We start from the raw sequence: 21,119 nt of genomic DNA on the forward strand, positions 1-21,119 counted from the left end.
AAAGTAACATCTAGCATTAAAGTTACATGCAGCTATAACTCTTGATGAAGGTAAGGGAATCTTGCATTGACTGCAATGTACGTATGAGTATATTTCTAACTAATTTACGGTTCGTGCTTTGCGCTCTCGCACTGTAATCTATAATTGTGATAAGGATTGAAAGTAAATTCCTCATCAGTACTCTTACAAATTCGTAATCAGTAAGTAGTAGGTATATTGTGTGTATAGCGAAAGCATTCAAGAAAGTTAACACTTTTCAGGTTATACATCATTTCATCACATCGTGTATTTAATAGCGTATTTAATCTGAACCCGAGTTGGGTCCAGCCGCCAATGATTTAAATTTAAAGGGAGTCGTCTTGGTAAGTAATCTGGTGCCGAAAAAAAGTGCGCTGCATACAGCAGACATAGATCCAATCTGCTTGGTAATATTACATCTTCGTATCCACTCATTTTTACGATCAACAGATTTTGGAAATTTATGTAAGATTATTCCTACTTCTGGATTTTTTCTTTGAAAACAGTTGGGAACACAGCATTTATAAAAACTCGTCATTATTAAATCAGTCTTGCAATATTACTTGACCGAAGAATAATAAAAACCAAACATTAAATTTAACTTCGACAGTATTCATATGTTCAAATCATTAGCGGCTGGACCCAACTTGAGTTCAGATAAAATACGCTACGGGCGCTAGGAGTCGGTTTACACCTCCAATACACCTTAGAAGACCAATAGCTAAATATTTCGGATCTCTACAAATCATCAGGTTTTTCAGATGTGGTGAGAGTGGCGGCTGGTTGAGATTTTTGACCATCATATTTCATGTTAACAGTACATTTGAATTCATGTAGCTCAGCATTTACATTAATGAAACAATTTTTGCTAACAAAGAAAACATTTATAAAAAGCTACTTAAATACTTAAAATGAAGTTTTTATTAAAATTTTAAAATAAAAATCAGTATATCCATAAACATATGCAGAACTACAAATATTATTTAGTTACAGCAATAAAGATATTTATGTAAATGTGAAAGTTATACGTGTATATATATATATGAAACGTGAATATATGATAACATAACCCTTTTGGTGAAAATGGAGCTATCAACAGTACGATAGTCCTTCTTATATCCAAGATATGAACTTAACGCATGGAAGAGTAAAATTACTACGTGATTACAAAAAATTTCGTAAGATTTCGGCCTCGCTGAAAATTACTAAGTTGACATTTAATTTTACCATCTGGAAAAAACACTTTACGAACTGATAGTAAAATCCCTATGCTGAGCATAGGTCTTTACTTTACCTATGTTGAACATAGTGATTTTACTACAGCATTTTTTACAGTATACGATTTGTGAAAGTGAATCGTACCGGAACTAAAATGAAATTCCTTATGAAAAAATCTGACAATACCACTTGTAGTGTTGAATTTTTTCTACACAAATATCTGATTTAAGATATCTACTTCTCAGTTTAACAACAAAAACGATAAGATGTTATTCACGTTCATATAACAATAAGACTGCAGATGGGGCGAAAGACATACGCCACACAATAGTATATTGTATAACTCAGCAGACAAAAGATAAAAAAATTAAAAATACAGAAAATAAAAATAACACTGATAAAAATGATGCTCTTAAAAATTGTGATCCACTTCAGCAGAGAGTAGTATTTAAGCTGCCAGCTTTAATAAATTCGGATGAGTACACCCAGTTGTTAATAACATTCAGTCCTTTGAGATATCAAAACTACTATCCACTAAATACCGTGCGTGATAATGGGCGAAAATCGTATTTAAATTTTACTACTTATTGTAACGAAGGTTCAGAAGCAAGAGCCCTTGACTGACTTAAAACGTATGAAGCAAAATATTCTTATGAGGATAGTCAAAAAACCTTAAACTAATGACACATTCACCGTGTGGAAATTTAATATACAAAAGCGATCTTAAAGTGCATAGTCTTTTGTGCGAAACACAAATCAATCTAAAAAAGACTTGCTTATCATGCTAAAAAGATGTCAGCCAAGTAAAACACGACTGGCATTACAATCTATGCCTTGAGACAGGTGTTACAACAAATATTGATGTCCTTAACAGATTGATCATTAACAAAACAAAAAAAAACCAAGGAAAAAGAGAAGACATTAACCATAATTAATCATATTGAGTTCTATTATCCTTTGTTTTTGCACATTCCAACATAAATGTAATCATTTTTTAGGATAATTACAACGAATTTTAATGTATTACAATATGCTATTCTTTTTTCTTAGTAATAATTTATTGTAAAAAAAAAAAAATTATTGTAATATATTAATTTTTATAATGTTTATATGTACATTGAACACTATTGCCAATACACTTTCACTTATAAGGTGAGAAACGATGTTTAAGAAAAAAAGGATAAAAAGTGTAATTTTTTTTAAATTTAAAAGTCTTTGATTTCCTATGGTCCATTTCTTACCCTTATTCAGATTGCTTTAACACACACACACACACACACACACACACACACACACACACACACACACACACACATATATATATATATATATATATATATATATATATATAACGTAAAAATTAAAGAAGCGCTGTAAAGATACTTATATTACAAAATAGAAGTATAGAAAATTTTAAAACAGGCTAGAAAAATTCAAAAGGTATCTTAGGGCAAGAGACAAATCACCCGTTCTTTATCATATCGAAGAGATTTGCAAGCCATAAAATTTGCTGCACTGTTTAACAGTTCAATTACAGCACAATGTTAAAAAGCTCCGATAAAGCACTTTTTAAGCTACTGTGCATGCGAAGCGCGCCACTAACTGTCACTGCTTAAGTGCCATGGTTTACGTTCTACTGTTCACTAGCTCAATTAGTCGTTGTATTCAAGAGAATTGACCAAATAAATAGAGAAAAAATTTTGCATGGTACAATGAACATTTGGCAAAAAGATTGTGCAGGTCAAAAGTCGAAAATCAAATTTAAGGGGCCAGAATGCATAAAAACTACAAGTATCGTATCTTGTTTAAGTATAATGGCTTCTATTGGTCGTAGAACAACTTTCTGTTTTTAATTCATGTAAGAATAAGCGTTATTGCCTACACGAAGTTGTTTTGTCTAAGCTGCTTATAACATTGTCAATAAAATTTTCAATTTTCATTTAATTTTGAATATTGCAACAAATATTTCATGCGTTCTTATTTTTTGCGTTCTTGGCTTTTTCGCTTGTTTAAACAATAAATATTTTTTTTATTTTTTTGGCTTTTGACTTTTTTTTTAAAGTTAAGAGAATTAGAAATAAATAGGGAAGTCAATTTATACTTAAAAAAAAAGTTTCAATAGCTAGGAAAAAGATATGTACACTGTAGAGAGAAGGAATTTTATCAACCTTGACGGTCACAATTCATAAACGACAAAAATAGTTAAATGCAAGTTAAGATATAAGGGAAATAAAATGAAGAATGTGAATACATAACAGCAACATTGTGAAATAAACGCACTATTATTTAGAAGTTAAAAATTTATAATGCAGCTTACGATGCACAAGTAATACCAACAAAAACTTTATCAGTAAAATCACCTAATATATAACACATTGATTAACAAATACAAAAAATTATCAATACTTTTGTAGAAGAACAACGTTTGCTAAGTTTTTTATAACAGATAGAAAATCATAAGTACTTACGAGATTCGTCTGTGCTGCTTGCTTCAAAAAGTTTTCGGCTGCTTCTAATTCATTTTTATCTGAAAAAATTATTACATTGAAGTTATAGAAATAAAAAATAATAGAGATTTGTTAAATTATTTTTATGTCTGACTTTTACACTTCATCAATTTAATTTCAATATAGTATAATTTAATGTTTTAATGAGGAGCTTGAAATTAATATTAATACGTGCGCCGACTTTATACCAAAGTGATTTCAATTATGATAATAGAACTACAACTTCGTTTGCAATCAAGAAATACTGAGGTCATAGATATAATTTTCAACAAAATTGCTTCTAATAAGTTACCAATATAGACTCAAGAATCCTCTAGAAGTTAAATAAGACTTTGGAAGTACGCGATGGACCTCAAACAATAAAATTTATGTACAAAATTCTTCTTACAAGAAATCTAAAATCATTGTTAAAACGATATGTTGGCAGTTTTTGAAATAATCTAGATAAAGTGATCTGACACCTTCTGCGAATGCATACACAATGATGAGCAAGTGTAATCTTCGTTTTTAAAAATATTTTCTGCTTTTTAAAGTTATTACAGCACGTTCAATTAAAGATAAAGCTAAGATGATAACTTTTAAAGAAATTAACCTTTGATTATTACAGCGCCTCATCACTAAGCAACCTTGTTACCATTAATATATGTGCATATTACTCACATGCATGGGAATCAGTTCGTTTATTTATTATAAATTATGCCTGCATCGTTATCAATTGAGCTTTTGTTCTTTTTACTGTTACTTGATGTAAAAGTTGTTTCCAACTGAATTATTGAGCTTAAGGAGCTTGGGTTAATTGAGTTCGATTTTAAAGCGAATTCGCTTTCACACATTTCTTAAATCTCTGTCAGAACCATGACAGATTACCTCGTAGACTACTAAGCCATTTTTGAAAGCACCTAGATATAGTCAGCCTAGCATTTTTTATTCAAATGGCATCATATTATACATATAAAGCTGACGGCAAAAATATATTTTCAATTATCAATAATAAAAATACATTCATATTGACAATGCAGAATACATATTCAGTAACATATGAAATATTAAAATAAAAAACATCATTTCAAATTTCTGTTTGACAGAGCATAGATAGTAGTAATTATCATACATATTTTTCTCGCCACACTAAGTGAGAGTTCCTACCACTACGTCTGTTAGTATTATCATTTTTTTCAATATACCTCTCTATATTTATAATGTTTATTATTTTTTATTAGTAAAGGAACCATTAGCTTATAAAGTATAAATAAGATTCATTGAATCTACACAGTTGTAATTTTAATTCAGGACTATATCAGCCTTATCTCGTGATTCTAAAAGAATTAGAAACCGTGTTTGCATGTATCTCGTTTCTTTTATATTTATTATTATTTATTTATTTTACTTACGTACCCCACTGGGGTTGGTAAGGAAAAACGGGTTAACAATTCAACAACCTGTACTCCTTTTACAATTCTTTTGACTTTATCTTATCCTATTTGCTTCTATTGTTAAGTTATTTTATTTTAATTTTTGGTTTCGTAGACCATGTCTAACCTTAACCTATCTTTTGACTGTCACTAATCACAAATTGTTCTCTCTACCTATACTTATACTTATACTTATACTTTACTTATACTTTACTTTACTTTATTTTATATATTTCCACTTTGCTTTACTCGAATCTCGTCTCAACACCGATACAAAAATTCAGATGTTCAAAAATTGAAAATTCCCAAACAAAATTCAAAAAAAAAAGTTCAAAAATTAAAAAATTGTAAAAATTCCAAATACTTAAGTATTCGAAATTCAATAATTGTAAACTTATAACTAAATTACTGTTAATTATTACAAAATTCCAAACTTATATAACACTTATTTAGACACTTATTAAAATAATCGAAATTTTCTCTCAGTCCATTAAATCCTAACTAAATTTTGTCAACACTCTTTTCATTAGCCTCTGCATGACTGACCACTGACTTAAGCACCGCTGACTCTACCACTTTTTCCTCACGCACTTAGCCACTTCCTACCACTTCAGATTCACTTCCACTCTCCTCTGTCGTGTATGTCTCTGTGCCCTTTAAGACACCTCTCATCACTGGCCCTATATTGTCCTGTTCAGCCTGTTGACACTATCCTCCTTTCTGTCCTCTCTTCTCGCTTCTTACTTTCCCTGCTCCTCTCTCTTTGGGCGAGCCTCTTCCATTTGTCTCCCGGTTATACCTTCGAGCTTTTTTTTTCCACTCCTTGCTTCTTGCTTCTTCACTATCTCCTTGATATCTGTCTCCACATCCCATGCTTAAGTCTTCCAGAATTTCTCTCCCATCTTGAGCCATTCTAACCTTTCTATAATTCCAAACAGCTTCTTGTTTATTTCCACAACATCCGTCTCTCTCTTTTTTTCCACCCTCTGCAGCCTTTCCTCGACGATCTTCCTCTCCCTTTCTCTCTCTTTTCCTATGTTCGCAGCAAATACTTTGACTCGAAACAGCTCTCTTTCCACCTCTCTCATCCACTCGCCTAGACCACCTTATTTATCTTTCTCCAGCATCTTTTAGATCTCCTTCTTTCTTTCCCTCTCTCAGCTTGCTTGCCCGTTCATTCTTTCTTGTCTACTTTTCTCTCGTTCTGCACACCTGCTTGACCTGTTACTCTGCGGTTCTCTTACCACGTGCTTTTGCTGGTCGGCTCGAGACTTTTTCCCGCTCTTATCTCCTTTCTATATAGGTATGTTTCACTCTGCTTCTTGCTGTGCCGAATCACTACTCTTTTCTTCACCCCTGTCGTTGGAATCGCCCTCCTTACTTTTCTCGCTGGGCTGAACTTTCTTATCTTGTGTAGTACTCCCTAACGCCTGTCTTCTCCTCCTCTCTATTTCTTTAGGAATCAGAAGGCCTCTTCCCTTGTCATCTAGTGCTTCTTTGACTGTATAGCCAGACTTGTATTTTTCTCAATACTGTACTACGTGCTGTATTGACTCTGCCTCCTTGTCACATAACCTGCATTGATTTTCTCTCTCTCTCTCTCATCCAGTGCTGTCTGTTTCTTACCTCATTTCCACATCTAAACCTTGCAATCATTATTTTATCTTTTGACTCTAGGTGCGACCTTGCATATTCGGGCATGTCTTTTGCTTCCGTTAGTAACTCTTTATAGAATGTATTGTATCTCGACTCCTCTATCTTTTTCCTTCTCTGTGTCTCTTTTTCAGCTTCAAGGTTACTTTCTACCTGTATGCACAGTTTGCCTTTTCTTCTAAGCTCTTCTACATCTTCGTTGCCTCTCAGAGTCCTCTCCAGCGTTTCTCTCCTCAGTTTCACCCAGTATACTGCTTGCGTGTGTGACCCTACTCTTTGATACATTCTTTTACTAGTTGTTTTTCTGAACTTCTTGCTTTCTCTTCGTACCTTACTGCTCTCACTGTTGGTTTGCCTCTGCAGCTCCTTTGTTTTGTCTCCTCCTGTAATGTGTAGTTGGGCGTGTTCCCATCCAACCTTAAAATCCACTTTGCATATTTCCTTTTGGGCCCCTCCATAGCGTCTTCCTCTTTGCAGCCCCATATCTCTGCTCCAAATAGTTCTGTACTCTCTACCAATGCATCATACATCCTGTATGTTCTTCCTAGGTCTTCTCTAAAGATTCTCTTTCCAATGCTTCAGGTCTTTTTTATAGCTACCATTGCCTTTTTCTTTCTCTCTCTCAGATGTTTGACTGCCTTGCCATTCTTTTGTAAGACATAGCCTAAGTATTTAAATTCTCCCACTTCCTCTATCTGTTCATGATTCCACTTTCATATTCTACTTGCTTTTCTCTTGGATTTCTCAAACACCATTATTTTTGTCTTTTCAATGCTTACTGTTAGAGCCTTAATCCATGTATATATCCTGAACTGCTTCAGCATGTCTCTCATGCTCTTCTCGTCTTCTGCCAGTAGCACTGTCATCTGCGTATATTATTGTTCTAACTTTTTTTTACCTATGACTATACCTCCTACTCTTTTGCTTTCTAGAAACTCTTCTAGATCTGCTATATATATATATATATATATATATATATATATATATATATATATATATATATATATATATATATATATATATATATATATGTATGTATGTATGTATGTATGTATGTATGTATGTATGTATGTATGTATGTATGTATGTATATTGAGCAGCGTTGGGCTTATTGGGCATCCTTGTCTAACACCCTTTACCGTCCAGAACTCATCTGAGATCTCGTTTCCCACTTTAACTTTGCAGCATTTTTCTTCATATATTTCCAGAACTCTCTTATTTAGCACCTTGTTGTTGCTTAATCTTTCTAGACTTTCTTTTAATTTGCTCCTGTTTAGGCTATCAAACACTTCTTCTAAGTCTGCAAAGCAGGCGTACTTCTTGCCTCCTTTCTTACTTAGTCTCACGTCTGCTGCGTGGTTGAATATATAAATCGCATCTGTCACTCCTCTTCCTTTTCTAAAGCCAAACTGGCTCTCTTGCAGCTTATGATCAACTTCTTTTATCAACCTGTCATTGAGCAGCCCTGCGTAAATTTGGTAGGCTGTGTCTACTAGCGTGATCCCTCTGTAGTTTTCTACTCTCTCTTTTTCTCCTTTCTTAAATATCGGGAATATGAGGCCTGTCTTTCATCGTGCCGGCATGTTTCCTTCCTTCCATATGTTTTGTAACAACTCAAAGAAAGCCTCCCCTATTGTCACTGGCATCTTGCTCCACGCCTCATTTTCTGTTTCGTCTTCCCCGGGTGCCTTTCTATTATTTAAATTTCTTATCGTCTTAATTACTTCTTCCCTCGTAAAAGGTTCCTCTGTCACGGATCCTCCAATTCTTGTTTCTCCCTTATCTACTAGTTTCTTTGTCGTTCTTCTCTCTTTGCTTCTCAACCTTCTGGCAAAGTGTACCTTCGAAGTATTTAAATCGATCTCTCTGCATACCTCCTGTCGCTCTCTTCTGTATTTGTTTATGTACTGCCATGCCTCCTTTTCTGTCTTTATCTGTCTGATCTTGTTCAACTCTTCTGCCTTATATATTGCTTTTTTTTCTGCGCACCAACTCCTATATTCTCTCTTTCTTATCCTGTATTCTTCTTAGCTCAGCTCACCTTTTCTCCAGTCCCTCAAGGTTTTTTTCAGCATTCTCTTCTGCTGGTCCCACTCTTTGTCATGCCATGGTCTTTTCCCTAATGCCACCTGTTTCACCACCCTATTTACTTTGGATATGGCTTGTTTGACCTTATCCAATATTTCTTGCATCCTATTGTCATTGTTACTTTCTTGTGCCTTCCAGTTTTTACACTTCTTATGATAGGTCTCTGTAAGCTCTTCATTCCATAACCTCTCCTTCACAACCCTACCTGACGTTGAGTCCCCCTCCTTTGCCACCTCCTCCATTGGCTGACATGTCCTTATTTCTGCAACCAGCGGAAGGTGATCAGAGTCGGCTCTTATTCCTACTGTAAGCTTCTTAAGTTTCTCCCCCCCCTCTGGGTTAGTTATAATGTAGTCAATCGTGCTGCGGCCACTCTCCCCTATACATGTATAGTCTCCAGTCTCTTCTGTCCCCTTCATTGTTGCCCATTCTCTCTCTTCCAATTCATTCACCAGGGTCTTTTCTTCACTATTCACTACACTGTATTTTGCTTTCCTGATTATGGCCTCACCTTCTGGATCCAGCGGGCCCCCCAGGCTGCCTGTCCTCGCGTTCCAGTCACCTCCGATCAGAAGCTTTCGTCCTGGTTCCCATTTATCCTTTTCTAGTGTTCTCATCGATTCTTTCACCCCCTGGCTGTACACTAATATTATTTTCCACTTTTCACTGTCCACTGTCCTTGTCCAACTTAGCACTTTACTTCCTACAAATTCCCAGATTTCACTTTTCACCAGACTTATTTTTTTTACCCCGTATAACATGCCACCGCTCGCCCTCCCTTTCTTATGCTCTCTGATTGCTTCTGTATGCCACCATTCAAAGTTCCTGCTTAGCTTGCTCTTCAGTTTGCTCCACTTCTTTGCTTCCATCCAAGTTTCTGTTAGCCCCACCACGTCCAACTCCTCTATATATCTCCAAAAATCATTGTCTTTATTTGCTAAAGCCAGCCACATTCCAGAAACACACCCTGACCTTTCTCCTTCCTCTTCCCCTATGTCCTATGTTCTCTTCTCTGACTCTATTTCTCCTGCTCTCAGACAACCGGCTCCTTCATCCCATCTGAACCACTTGTCTCCTAAACAGCATTTCATGTAACCAACCTTTGTCTTGAGACCTTCGTCTCTCTTCTCCCTTGCTACATCTCTTATGTGTTTTGAATCTCTCTCACTCTCTCTCTCTCTCTCTCTCTCTTTCTGTTAGATCATCGTCTATGTATACTCCTTTGTCTAGATTCCTCTTGTTCTTTATGATTTCTATTTTGTCTTCTATGCTGTTCAGCTTCACTAGGACTCTGTCTCCTGTCTTCTGACCTTTTCTACCCCTTAGTATGAACGCTGTTTGGACTACCACCCTGCGCCTCGCTGTGCGATCTAAGAAGTCAACCACTTCTTCTGTCAAATTCTTCTCCTCAAACTGCTGTCCCTTAATGATGACATTCAACGTCTTCTCTCTCTTTCTCTTGTCGCTCTCTATCTCTTAAGTCCTGATTCTTTTTACCAACTCCCCTTTTTCTGCCCTCCACTCTTCTTTCTCTTCCTCCCATGCTCCTTCCCTCTCCCTCCATTCTGCTCTGATCCCTTCTAGTGTGTCATCTAGTTTCTGCGTCGTCGTCCTTTCTAACTTTTCCAATCTTTCTCCAATGCTTTTCTCTAGTCTCTCCACCCAGCGTGGTTGTGACTCCTCCTCCAGGCTTTTCTCATGCTCCTTATTTTTGTCTTTGTCTTGCTAAAACCTGCTTCGAGAATCGTCTGTTGCACCGCTGTTGTTTTAACGATCGTCCCGGTCTTGCTGGGCACATTGCCTGTACGTGTGTTAGTCGTGCTCCTTGTGCTCTTCTTCTCGTCGTCTTCCATGCTTGCTGTGGAGAATCCTAACCTCTTTATTGTAGGTTAACTCGTTCTGTGACTTCGAGTCTCGTTATTCTGATATCTTTTCTGTTGCTGTGCCTTCCGCTTCTCTCTTACTCGTATTTTGTGTTGTTTCTTTTTCCCTTATGTCCTAGACCTTTTGTTCTGCAGTTCCTATTATTTTCTCATGTACAATTGCTCCGCAGCTTGTACTCACGTGCGTCTCCTACCAGCGCTTAATCCGAACTCTCTTGTTTCTTTTATATAAGTTTCATTAGCTATTTTGCGTTAGTACCAAACTATATATTGATTGATTAGTCAATGAGCGATTACTTTCCCACAGTTCAGTACGATATTCGATCATTTGATAGTGTGCATTATAAGAAGTATCAAATTAGATTCTTAAGTATACCTGGTTGTTGAGCGCCAGATGATAATCAGATGATAATTACCTAACATTTTGGCATGATATTTACGTGATATCTACCTGATTTTTACATGATAATCACATGATTTTCAGGCGATAATGGCCTGATATATAATTGATGAAAACCAGCTGATTGTCGGGTAAAAATCAGGTGAATATCATGTGAATATCATTTGAACATAAGGTGAGCTTTGCTTGACATTTGCCGATCAGAGTTCACCCGATATTCATATGACTTTCACATGATACTCATATTTTTTATACTTGACAATCAGCTGATTGCATATCATATCATATTACCAATTGCATATCAGGTGATAATCCTATGCATGTAAAAATCAGGTAGATATCAGGTGAATATCATACCAAAATGGAGGTTAGTATCAGCTGATTATCATCTGACGTTCAGCAACCGTGTATGTATAATGAATCAGCGCCTCTGTAAATTTTTCGCTACCAGCTATTCATCTATTCGGTTAAAGTAGTAAAGTTCAGCAAAGGAACCTTATTTCTACATTACAAGATGGAGTTCGAGATTTTCGAGATTCGATTGTCTGCATAGGAGGAGATTATCGAATTGGATTTTTATATAATGGAATGGCTAGGCAAGGAGGCAGCGGATAAAATGTAGGGCAAGAAATGATATGATATAAGCGGCGAGGCAAATCAGCTGTCTGCGAAAGAGCCCCAACAGGTTCCAGGAGCAGAGGAGCAGCAGCGGCAGCACCGGAGTCTTTACAGCAAGCAAAGAGGACCTTTTTTGCTAGCACCCAGAGAAAGCTTACGGAAAGGAAGGTAGGCTATGTATCAACAATAATTTTGGGAGTGAAAGGAAGTTTTTATTTTGGAACTGTGCGGGGATTTTAAATAAGGACAAAGACTTTTGGAACTTTGTTGAGGCGTATGACTTTGTAAGTTTGTGTGAAACGTGGTTAGAGGGTAAAAGTTAGGATGGTCTTGAAAAGAGACTCTCTAGCATATTTACTTGGAAAGCGATAGATGCAAAAAAAAATAAGAAAGGTAGAGCAAAAGGAGACTTTTTGATTGGGATGAAGAAAAATTGGCTGTCGATTATCAGTAGCTTTAAAATTTGAGTAGAAAATAATGTAGTCATTAGTAACTTTGTGGTAGCAAATAAATTTGTAAATGTGTATTTGGTGTACAATCCCGGTGATTGGAGAGAACTTTTAAATTATATAGAGAATCGAGAGTTTAGCGAGGACCAAGTGGTAATTGTACGGGGGGGGGGGTCAACATCCGGACAGGTAATTTTGCTAAGTTTGTTTGGGGAAAGGGGGAGATATCAAAAAAAAAAAGTAAAAATCTTACAATCAGCAATGAAGGTAGGCAAATGGTCGAGATATTTGAAAATTCAGTGTGGTTTATTTTAAACGGTTGGGAGAAAGGAAATGCGGGGGGTAGTACCCATGTACATAGGTAGAAAGTAAAATGCGTATGGTAATCAGCTATATAGTAGTAGATAAAGTTGGTAGAAAATGAGCTAAAAGGTTTAAAGTATTAGGTTTAATAGACTCCGATCACGTGCCTCTTTCTCTAGTAGTTACAGTTAAGCATGAAGTAGAACAAGTGCCTAAAAGTTTAGAAGATAATAAAAACTAGTCTCTTCATGATTGTTAGAAGATACGGTAGGGTTTAAAAATACAGCAAAAGAAACGTGTTTATTAGATAGGTGGGTAAAAACAGGTACGATTGAGACAACCTGGAGCAGTATTATATATGTCGTTGATAGGTCACTGGTTGGAAAGGAAATTAAGATAAGAAAAGATTAGGTGGGAGGAAATGGTCGGACAGGGACTGTAAGGTGAAAAAGAACAGTAAAAACAGCATACTATAAGTGGAGAAAGAATTAAGAAAGTAAAGATTAATATCTTAAGGAGAGAAGAGGCTGGAGAAGATTATGCGTGGAAAAGGAAACAACTGGGAAAGAATTAGAGTCAGCACAGCTTAGAAGTATTAGGCTTGAAAAGGACGTGTGGAAGTTTTTAGGACGCGGAAAAAAAGAAGCATGAGTAAAACAGAACATACAGGAAACTCATTGACGACAGTTGTACAAAAAAAGTAGGCGAAAAAAAATAGGTTGAAGAACTGATATCTGCTTCAGCAGAGTTATCAGCTCTTGAAGTATTGAATGCAATAAAGTCTCTGAAAAAGAAAAAAGCTGCGAATCTCGATGGCATCACAAATAAAGTCTAAATAGATTATGGTCAGGAGCTTTTTAACAGACTTGTTCTGCTGTTGGAAAAGGTCTGGAAAGGTTAGGGCGTCCAAGAAGACTGGAAAGTCACAGTAGTGGTTCTACTACACACAAAAGGGGACGGTAATCTCAGAAAAAACTTTAGAGGCATCTCGCTATTATGTACACTGTATAAGTTTTATATAAATGTGCTGAGAATAAAATTGTTGAAGAAGGTGGAGGCAAGAAAAACTCTGCCAGAGAGACGAGCTGGTTTCAGGAAGGATAGGTCTACAATGGATAGTATCTACATCCTGAATAATTCTATACAATCAGCGAAAGCTAAAAAATTTAAAATCCAGACGTGCTTCGAGAACTTGAAAGCAGCTTTTGACACAGTGGAAAAGAGACAAACTCTGAAACAAACGTTGCTCAAACAAACACCTGACTTTGGAGTTTTTATTCTCACTCCTAAATTAGCTCTTACTGATCGTGTGCTTATGCACAAAACCTCAAGAAATCATGGAAACAATTGGGAGCAGAACGGCACGTTTAACAAACACCGTAACAAACTCTGAATTATTTTAGAGAAAGCAGGCATAAGCAATTATTCAGTAGAGACAGTTAAAGAGCCATAAAAGGAAACGGCCATGCTAGTCAAGGTTAGGGACAAGGTTTGGAGTACAAAAGGCTTAAGGCAGAGTTGTGTTTTGAACCCGATTTTGTTCTGTCTGTATATAGCATCATTGGAAAACAAATTGAAGATTAAAATTAAAGGAGGCATGGCTATAAGTGGTGTTTGGATTAAGTCATTGGCGTATGCCAATGATCTAGTCCTCGTGGCATTTAACGGAGAGGCGATGTTAGGAACTCTAAAGATATTTCAAGAGAAAAGGAGTTTAATACTAAGCACAGAAAAAAAAGGTGTTCGATAAAGGTAGGAACAGTGCAAGGCTCTCAGATTTTCAGGAGTTCGCCGCATGCGCAGTGCGCAGTCACCCTTTCCTCTCTTAAGTAGACCGAGTGGGGAGCTCCCTCTATACCTATACTTACCTTAAGCTCCACCCACTTCCTGCAACTTAAAGTGGCTCCAGCGCCTAGTGCCGTATCAAAATGGGGAGACTAAAAATTAATCATTATTTTCTTTAAAATATGGTATAAAATTATCGTAGAGACTGTTGTAAGCCATATTCTGCATTTTATCTGTTACTTTAGTGAGTTAATATAAAAAAACAAAAAAGTTTTATGGTGCCCTAATTGATGAACTGTTACGGTACGCTCCTAAGTTCAAGAGTAGTTATACCTATATATATGTACTCTGCAGAATGCAGTCAGCTCAGAGCTGACTTGCACTCGCAACTGTATACTTAGTCTCCGATTATTTAAAGATTTTGTTCGATAACAAGACACTTTTCTCATGTCATCGAAAACTGCGTAATAATATATACAAGATAGTATATTTTTTACACCTTACGGGTTATTTATATAAGTGCAGCAATAGGTTGTATATCGTTTAAGCTTGCATTTTCTATCAAACCCGTCTTAAAACTGCGATTTTGTAAGCATGATTTCTTACAATTTTCATCGTCAACCTTAATTTTTTTTTATACGAATAGAAAGATGGGAATTCAAAAAATATAACTTAATTTTATTAACCTCGGTTGGGTTATTTATAACTGTAGCATTGAGGCCACTGGAGCCACCTTAAATACGAGTTCTTATACATTGCAGGTACGAGCGCCGATGGTCGAGTGGACTAAACATTTTGTTCCTGTCGGGCTAACTAGCCAGGTTATCGATTCTCGCCAAAGTTATATTTTTTTTTTTTTCTTACATGTTTGTTAAAAATTACTATTTATCTATTAACCAATTTTTACAAAAAATTAATTTTTTTACATACACCACAGTTAGTATAAGTACTTTACATTATGAATCATTCTTGTGAATGTTGCTCATTAAAGTCCAATACAATTCTTTAAATTACTTTTTATAAGAAAAGTAATAGTAAAATTAGTTAAAAAATTAAAAAATCTAGAAAATGTATTTTGCATGTTTAGAGTTCTTTATTTCCAGTAACTATGGAAGAAATACCTGACGACTTTTCCTTTTTTTTTACTGACATAATCATTTTCTGCCATAAATTATTTAATGTATTATTCAAAAACTACAGAATTTAAGAAGTTAATACCTCTTGTACTGCATTACCTTAATATCGAATAATAAGCATATAAACGTATTATTACCCTTGCTTGTTTTTTACAACTTCAACATCACTGACAACTAAAAAACATTTTTCTATCAATGCTTGTAAATGTGGTAAAACTCTCTCCCCTAACGGTTTTGTCAATTGAGTATTGTCCTGATAAAATCATTAAAAAAACAGGCGTTTGCAATAAAATTTAGTGAAATTCAGTGGAATAATTAAAAAAACTAAAAAATTTGTAAAACTGTAATTATTGATGGTTATAACCTTATCATGAGAAATAAAAAGGGCGAGAGAACTCAGTAGAATGTTGTCAATAATTATCCGACCTCAATTTTTTATTACAAGTTAATAATCCGTAAATATGTACGCAAAATTTTGTAAAAATATACTTAAAAAAAAAATTTTCTACCACAAGCGTTCTCACATTTGGATATTTATTGTACCCACAGTAAATAAAAAATATCGTTCGCTATTAGTACGCATCCGCAAGGTATACGCACCAGTGACGAAAACTATATTATTTTCATCAATCTCGTAAATATACGAGCTTTTTATTCTTCAACAAACTGACATGTTTTTTTTTTCATAAGCCAATAAATTGTCTGCTCATATTTCCATTAATATCTTTAAAAATTGGTAGTTAACCAATATTTTGTAAGATAATAATTGGTTCTAAATTTTAGAAATTATTTTGCAATAGTTGCATTATCGACTCTGTCGACTATGGATTCGATAAAATCATTTGATAAAGTTCGACAATATGTAAGAAAAAAGCACAACTAAAATGTTTCAATTTTATTTTAAACGAGAAAATTGGACTTGTGTAATAAATTCGCCAAATACTTTGTTTTTATTTATTCAACATAAAACTAAATGAAAAAACGCGCGCGTAATGTAACCAAATTTAATAAGCTGGTCTCAAGCCCGGAGAAACTACAGAGAGAGAGCGTATACGTGTAATAAAGTATAATTAAATTACCTTTTTATAATAACTTTCTAAAAAAAAGTAATTCTGTAGTTTTTAAATAATGCATCAAATTATTTATGGCAGAAAATGATTACGTCAGTAAAAAAAAAGGAAAAGTCTTCAGGTATTATCTTCCATAGTTACTGGAAATAAAGAACTCTAAACATGTAAAATATATTTTCTAGATTTTTTGATTTTTTAACTAATTTTACTATTACTTATCTTATAAAAAGTAATTTAAAGAATTGTATTGGACTTGAATGAGCAACATTCACAAGAATGATTCATAATGTAAAGTACTTATACTAACTGTGGTGTATGTAAAAAAAATAATTATTTCTAAACATTGGTTGATAGGTAAATAGTAGTTTTTAACAAACATGTAAGAAAAAAAAATGTAACATCGGCGAGAATCGATAACCTGGCTAGTTAGCCCGACAGGGACAAAAGGTTTAGTCCACTCGACCATCGGCGCTCATACCTGCAATGTATAAGAACTCGTATTTAAGTTGTAGGAAGTGGGCGGGGCTTAAGTGAAAGTAGAGGTATAGAGGGAGCTCCCCACTCAGTCTAATTGAGAGAGGAGAGGGTAACTGGGCACTGTGCATGTGGCGAACTCCCGAAAATCTGGGAGCCTTGGAACAGTGGAAGGGAGAAGTGGATATTTAAAAATAAAGAGATCGAGGAAGTAGACTTTCAAATATTTAGGCTTTATCTTTAATAGGGAGGCAAACTATAAAGAGCACAAGCAGGAACTGATAAAAGAAGGGGTGGTAGTGGCTTAAAAAAACATTGGGATTAGGAGACAGAAAATGTAAAAATGACTTTTAAAGGAGGAGAATGTTGTTTAACTATCTAGTCGTAGGAGTTATGTCTTATGGGGCAGAGTTTTGGGGGTGGGAAGAGAGAAAGGATTTAGAAAAAATTCAATAAGATTATTACAGATGGGTCTTGAAACTGGATTTTTACACACCGAGGTACATCGTTGGGAATGAGATAGATGCGTCGAAACTGTGGAATGCGTAGAGGATAAGAGCGTTAAAATTTGAGAAAAATTAATAAACTAAAAGAGGATAGGCTTTTAAAATTGTGTTGGATTGAAAAGGGTAGGTTAGAAGAGACAGACCTGTAACAGTGTGGAGAGAAGAATTTTTTATAATGCGTTAGGTCTTACTACCCTCGCTCTGAACTTGACGCTATGCAGTAGTAGAAATATAATTGAGGAATCAAAACAAAGAATGCAAAATGTTGAAAAAGTAGAAATAGAGCGAAATGTTGTAACTCAATGTACAGTAAAAGATGTACGGAAATTATGTGCGTTGGTTTACCGAAATATTTAGGTTGTTGTAAGAAGGATTCGGAGATAAGCATTGTGGCAAAAATTAGATGCGGGAATATGGAAGCATGTAATAAATACTGGTTGAATGCAGAGGAAAGGCTATATGTATTATGTAAAAGAGAGGCAGGAACTTGGAAACATATAATTAACAATTGTAAAGTATGTCTAGATTGGGTAGACAAAAGACATAGTGTGAAGTGGATCTTGAATAAGTATGCGTCTAGCGATTAAGGTGTGAGTGAAGTGTGCAAGTTGTTTAAATGGTATGATGTAAAAAGACATTAAATATAGTGTAACACATGTGTAAAACACATATAAGTGTGTTATTTTATGTGAACCAAGTACTTTTTCTGGGCCAACAAGCTGATAAATAAATAATGTATAAACTATTTTGACATTGTAAGTGGGGTATTTATATCTTGAAATGCTAGAATGAAGATTTCTTTAGTTTCAGTTTCAGCCTGCAAATATTCTTACCATGAAGCGGGCTGCGAGTAAAATTTGTTATGCTTGAAACAAATAGATATGCTGTTCAGGCGGTTTTACAAATATTGTGTAACTAATGCAAGTTGGCTACAATTGCTTGTATATACATACTCTACACACGATCAGAGAAATCGTTTCGTGTATGCTACAGTAGTTTCGCTTTTGTTGTTTAAGGTTAATGTAATTATAGTTATCATAAAATTAGTAAATGTGATTATTTCATGACAAATTTATAAACAGCTGACAGCGAGATTAATCGGACAGCTGTAGCCAGAGAATGTGTACGATATTTAATTGTGAAACACAAGCTTTTTGAGTAAAAAGATGAATGACGTACATTGTTTTAGAAAAAATTTCTACAGGAAAGAATGGGCTTATCATTCTACTGGAAAAAACAGTTTGTACATAGAAGATTTTATCACAGTCTACATAAGAAAAAAATGTGTCAAAAATTTGGCTTAAAATAACATTAATGTTGATCATACCTTTTTAAGAGTCAGCAAAAAGATATGTGTTTTTAAAAACACATTTTTTTATTTTTCATGCTGATAACTTATCAATCACTTTTGAAAATACAATTTTTTTTAGTCAAAACTCTTCCAGGTGTAACTATTGCATTTCTATAACCTGCCTTACTACTCATCTAAGATTCAAAACTTATTAAACTTATTTATGCAATCCACTTTCTACTCCTATCCAGTCTTTTTTTACAGCAATTAAAAATCTACCTTTTGTGTGTTTTATGACAGCGGCTACAGCCTCTCGAACACAACAGTCCGGTAATTTATTTTTGATTAAATCTCAACCTTCCAACTTCAGCCATGTTTCAGAAAGACTCATGAAGTCCATGCACTCTAGATACCTCCGAAAATCACAATCCTTATTCCACAATTTTGCTACATTCCAAAACAACATTTTTCTTTTTTTACTTTGCCAATTTACAACTTTTCTATTCCCCAGTTCTTGGCTCATTGAAACATTTGAAAGACGTCTCCCTCCCCTACATCATTTCTATCCGCCTCTTTGTTATTGTCTTTTTTTACACGGTTTTTTTATTGACACACTTTACTTTACAAAACTCCAACTATGCCTGCCTCACTTGATTCACTTGTATCATCACTAAACAATTTATTTAACTCACCATTACTCATGATTCTCAAAACTTCCCATCTTCTCAAAAATTTACCCACTCTGACTTTTCTCTGCCCCACTTTGACGTCGTAACCACTCCCTTCCTTTTCTTTTACCCACTCAACTATCGCCTCTTGCTTTTTTCTTTCTTCGAAAGACAGATCGTTTCCTGCATATGTATATGTCTGTACCACTTAGTTTATACTTATTTTTCAGAATTTTTATCATCCAAATAACCCAATCATGCAACAATCACTGCTTCTCTCATATGCACGCTTGCAACATTCACGCTCACACCCATCTTTTTAATAAAAAATTTCTCTACCCATACTCTAAAGTTTGTTGTATTAACCTCGCTTTGTCGTGATCCTTTGATGACTACGTTGTACTGTCTCGTTGTTCATCTGCATTATTTTCATCCTAATCACATCTCTGTCAATGAGGCTCACATAGCTGTACCTGATGTTTAGACTCCACGCAGAGCCTCTGTTTTTTGTTCTATTGCTAGCTGCCTCTGATTCAGCTCTCAAGCTATAGCCATTCTTCTCTTCCTGATTCCACGCTGTTAACCTTCTTTCCATTTTTTCGAGACGAGTATTTAGCTGCATCTCTTTTTCATCCAGGTCCAATGCCTTCTTTTCTATTTTGAACCATTCTTGCTTAACCTTATTTATTTCCTCCTTGCAACTCTCCTCGACCTTTTTACACTCGGACCTTTTAGTGTTATGGTTTTCTATCTCTTCCTTTATTTCTGCCAAAAGCTCCTCGTTTCCCTTACCATTCTTTACTTTTTCTTTTTCTTTTTCCTGGTCAGTTATCGTGAATGTTGTACGTTTGATTTTGCTATCCAACCTTGATTGCTTGAACACATCCTTCTTGCCCAACTTCGACATATCTTCCTCCTTCTCTCTTCCTCCCTCTATCAGCTTATCCTTTTTCTTAGTCGTTAGGTTCGATGTGCTATTTCTCAGCGAGCGACGGTCGCTTGCTGTGCTGGCTGTGTTAGACATGCTATCCACGAAAGACTCCTTGACCTTTGGCAACAATACTTCTTTAGCATGCAAGCCACAACACGTACGAAAATCTAACCTCACTTTCTGTGACCCACCTTTTACTCACTTTTCCAGCCACAGAGCCACTTTGCTTCCATGCCCTGATACTTCTCACACTCCTTAGCTCTCTCAGAACACCTGGTGCACGCGTCCACGATAACGAACCTACACCAGAGACAAGAAATGCACAACGACACGGACACTTAATACCTTATCGTCCGTACGCCACGGCTCCCTCCAACCGAGTCCAGGGACGAGGTAGTAAAAGGGAGGGCTAGTTTTTAACTCATTTGCAGTCACCAAGAAGTGGCGACTTAGTAAAACTAACGCGTCATATATTCTATTCTTTGGTACTTTCTTGAATATCTCCGACGGTCGGCCAACAAGAATTGAGTTACACCTTGTTTAAAGGTTACCTGTACCCACTGCTTCGACGGCGACGACACACCAATTTTCGTCTATTTAAATTTTCTAAGATAATTTGAGTAATAATTTGACAGATGGATCAAAAACAAAAATTTATCCACAAGTCAAGCACATAAACTAGAAACTTCAACGCTACTAACTTAAGGGC

At 35.4% G+C, this 21,119-nt stretch overlaps 1 protein-coding gene across 2 annotated transcripts in view; it reads right to left on the minus strand.

The window, feature by feature from the left end:
- The window catches only part of Fs(2)Ket (Importin subunit beta Fs(2)Ket), a 342,528-nt gene that overhangs the window by 312,105 nt on the left and 9,304 nt on the right, over positions 1–21,119 (minus strand). For both annotated transcript variants that reach the window (XM_089595816.1, XM_014355220.2), the window contains exon 2: positions 3,705–3,763. In XM_089595816.1, coding sequence (XP_089451942.1) covers positions 3,705–3,763 — 59 coding nt within the window. The remainder of the gene's footprint in view (positions 1–3,704; positions 3,764–21,119) is intronic.

This window comes from Copidosoma floridanum, unplaced genomic scaffold (genome assembly GCF_036245765.1).
Source record: "Copidosoma floridanum isolate Cflo_tuat_1 unplaced genomic scaffold, Cflo_Japanese_pri ptg000028l, whole genome shotgun sequence".
In the NCBI taxonomy this organism is placed as follows: Eukaryota; Metazoa; Arthropoda; class Insecta; order Hymenoptera; family Encyrtidae; genus Copidosoma; species Copidosoma floridanum.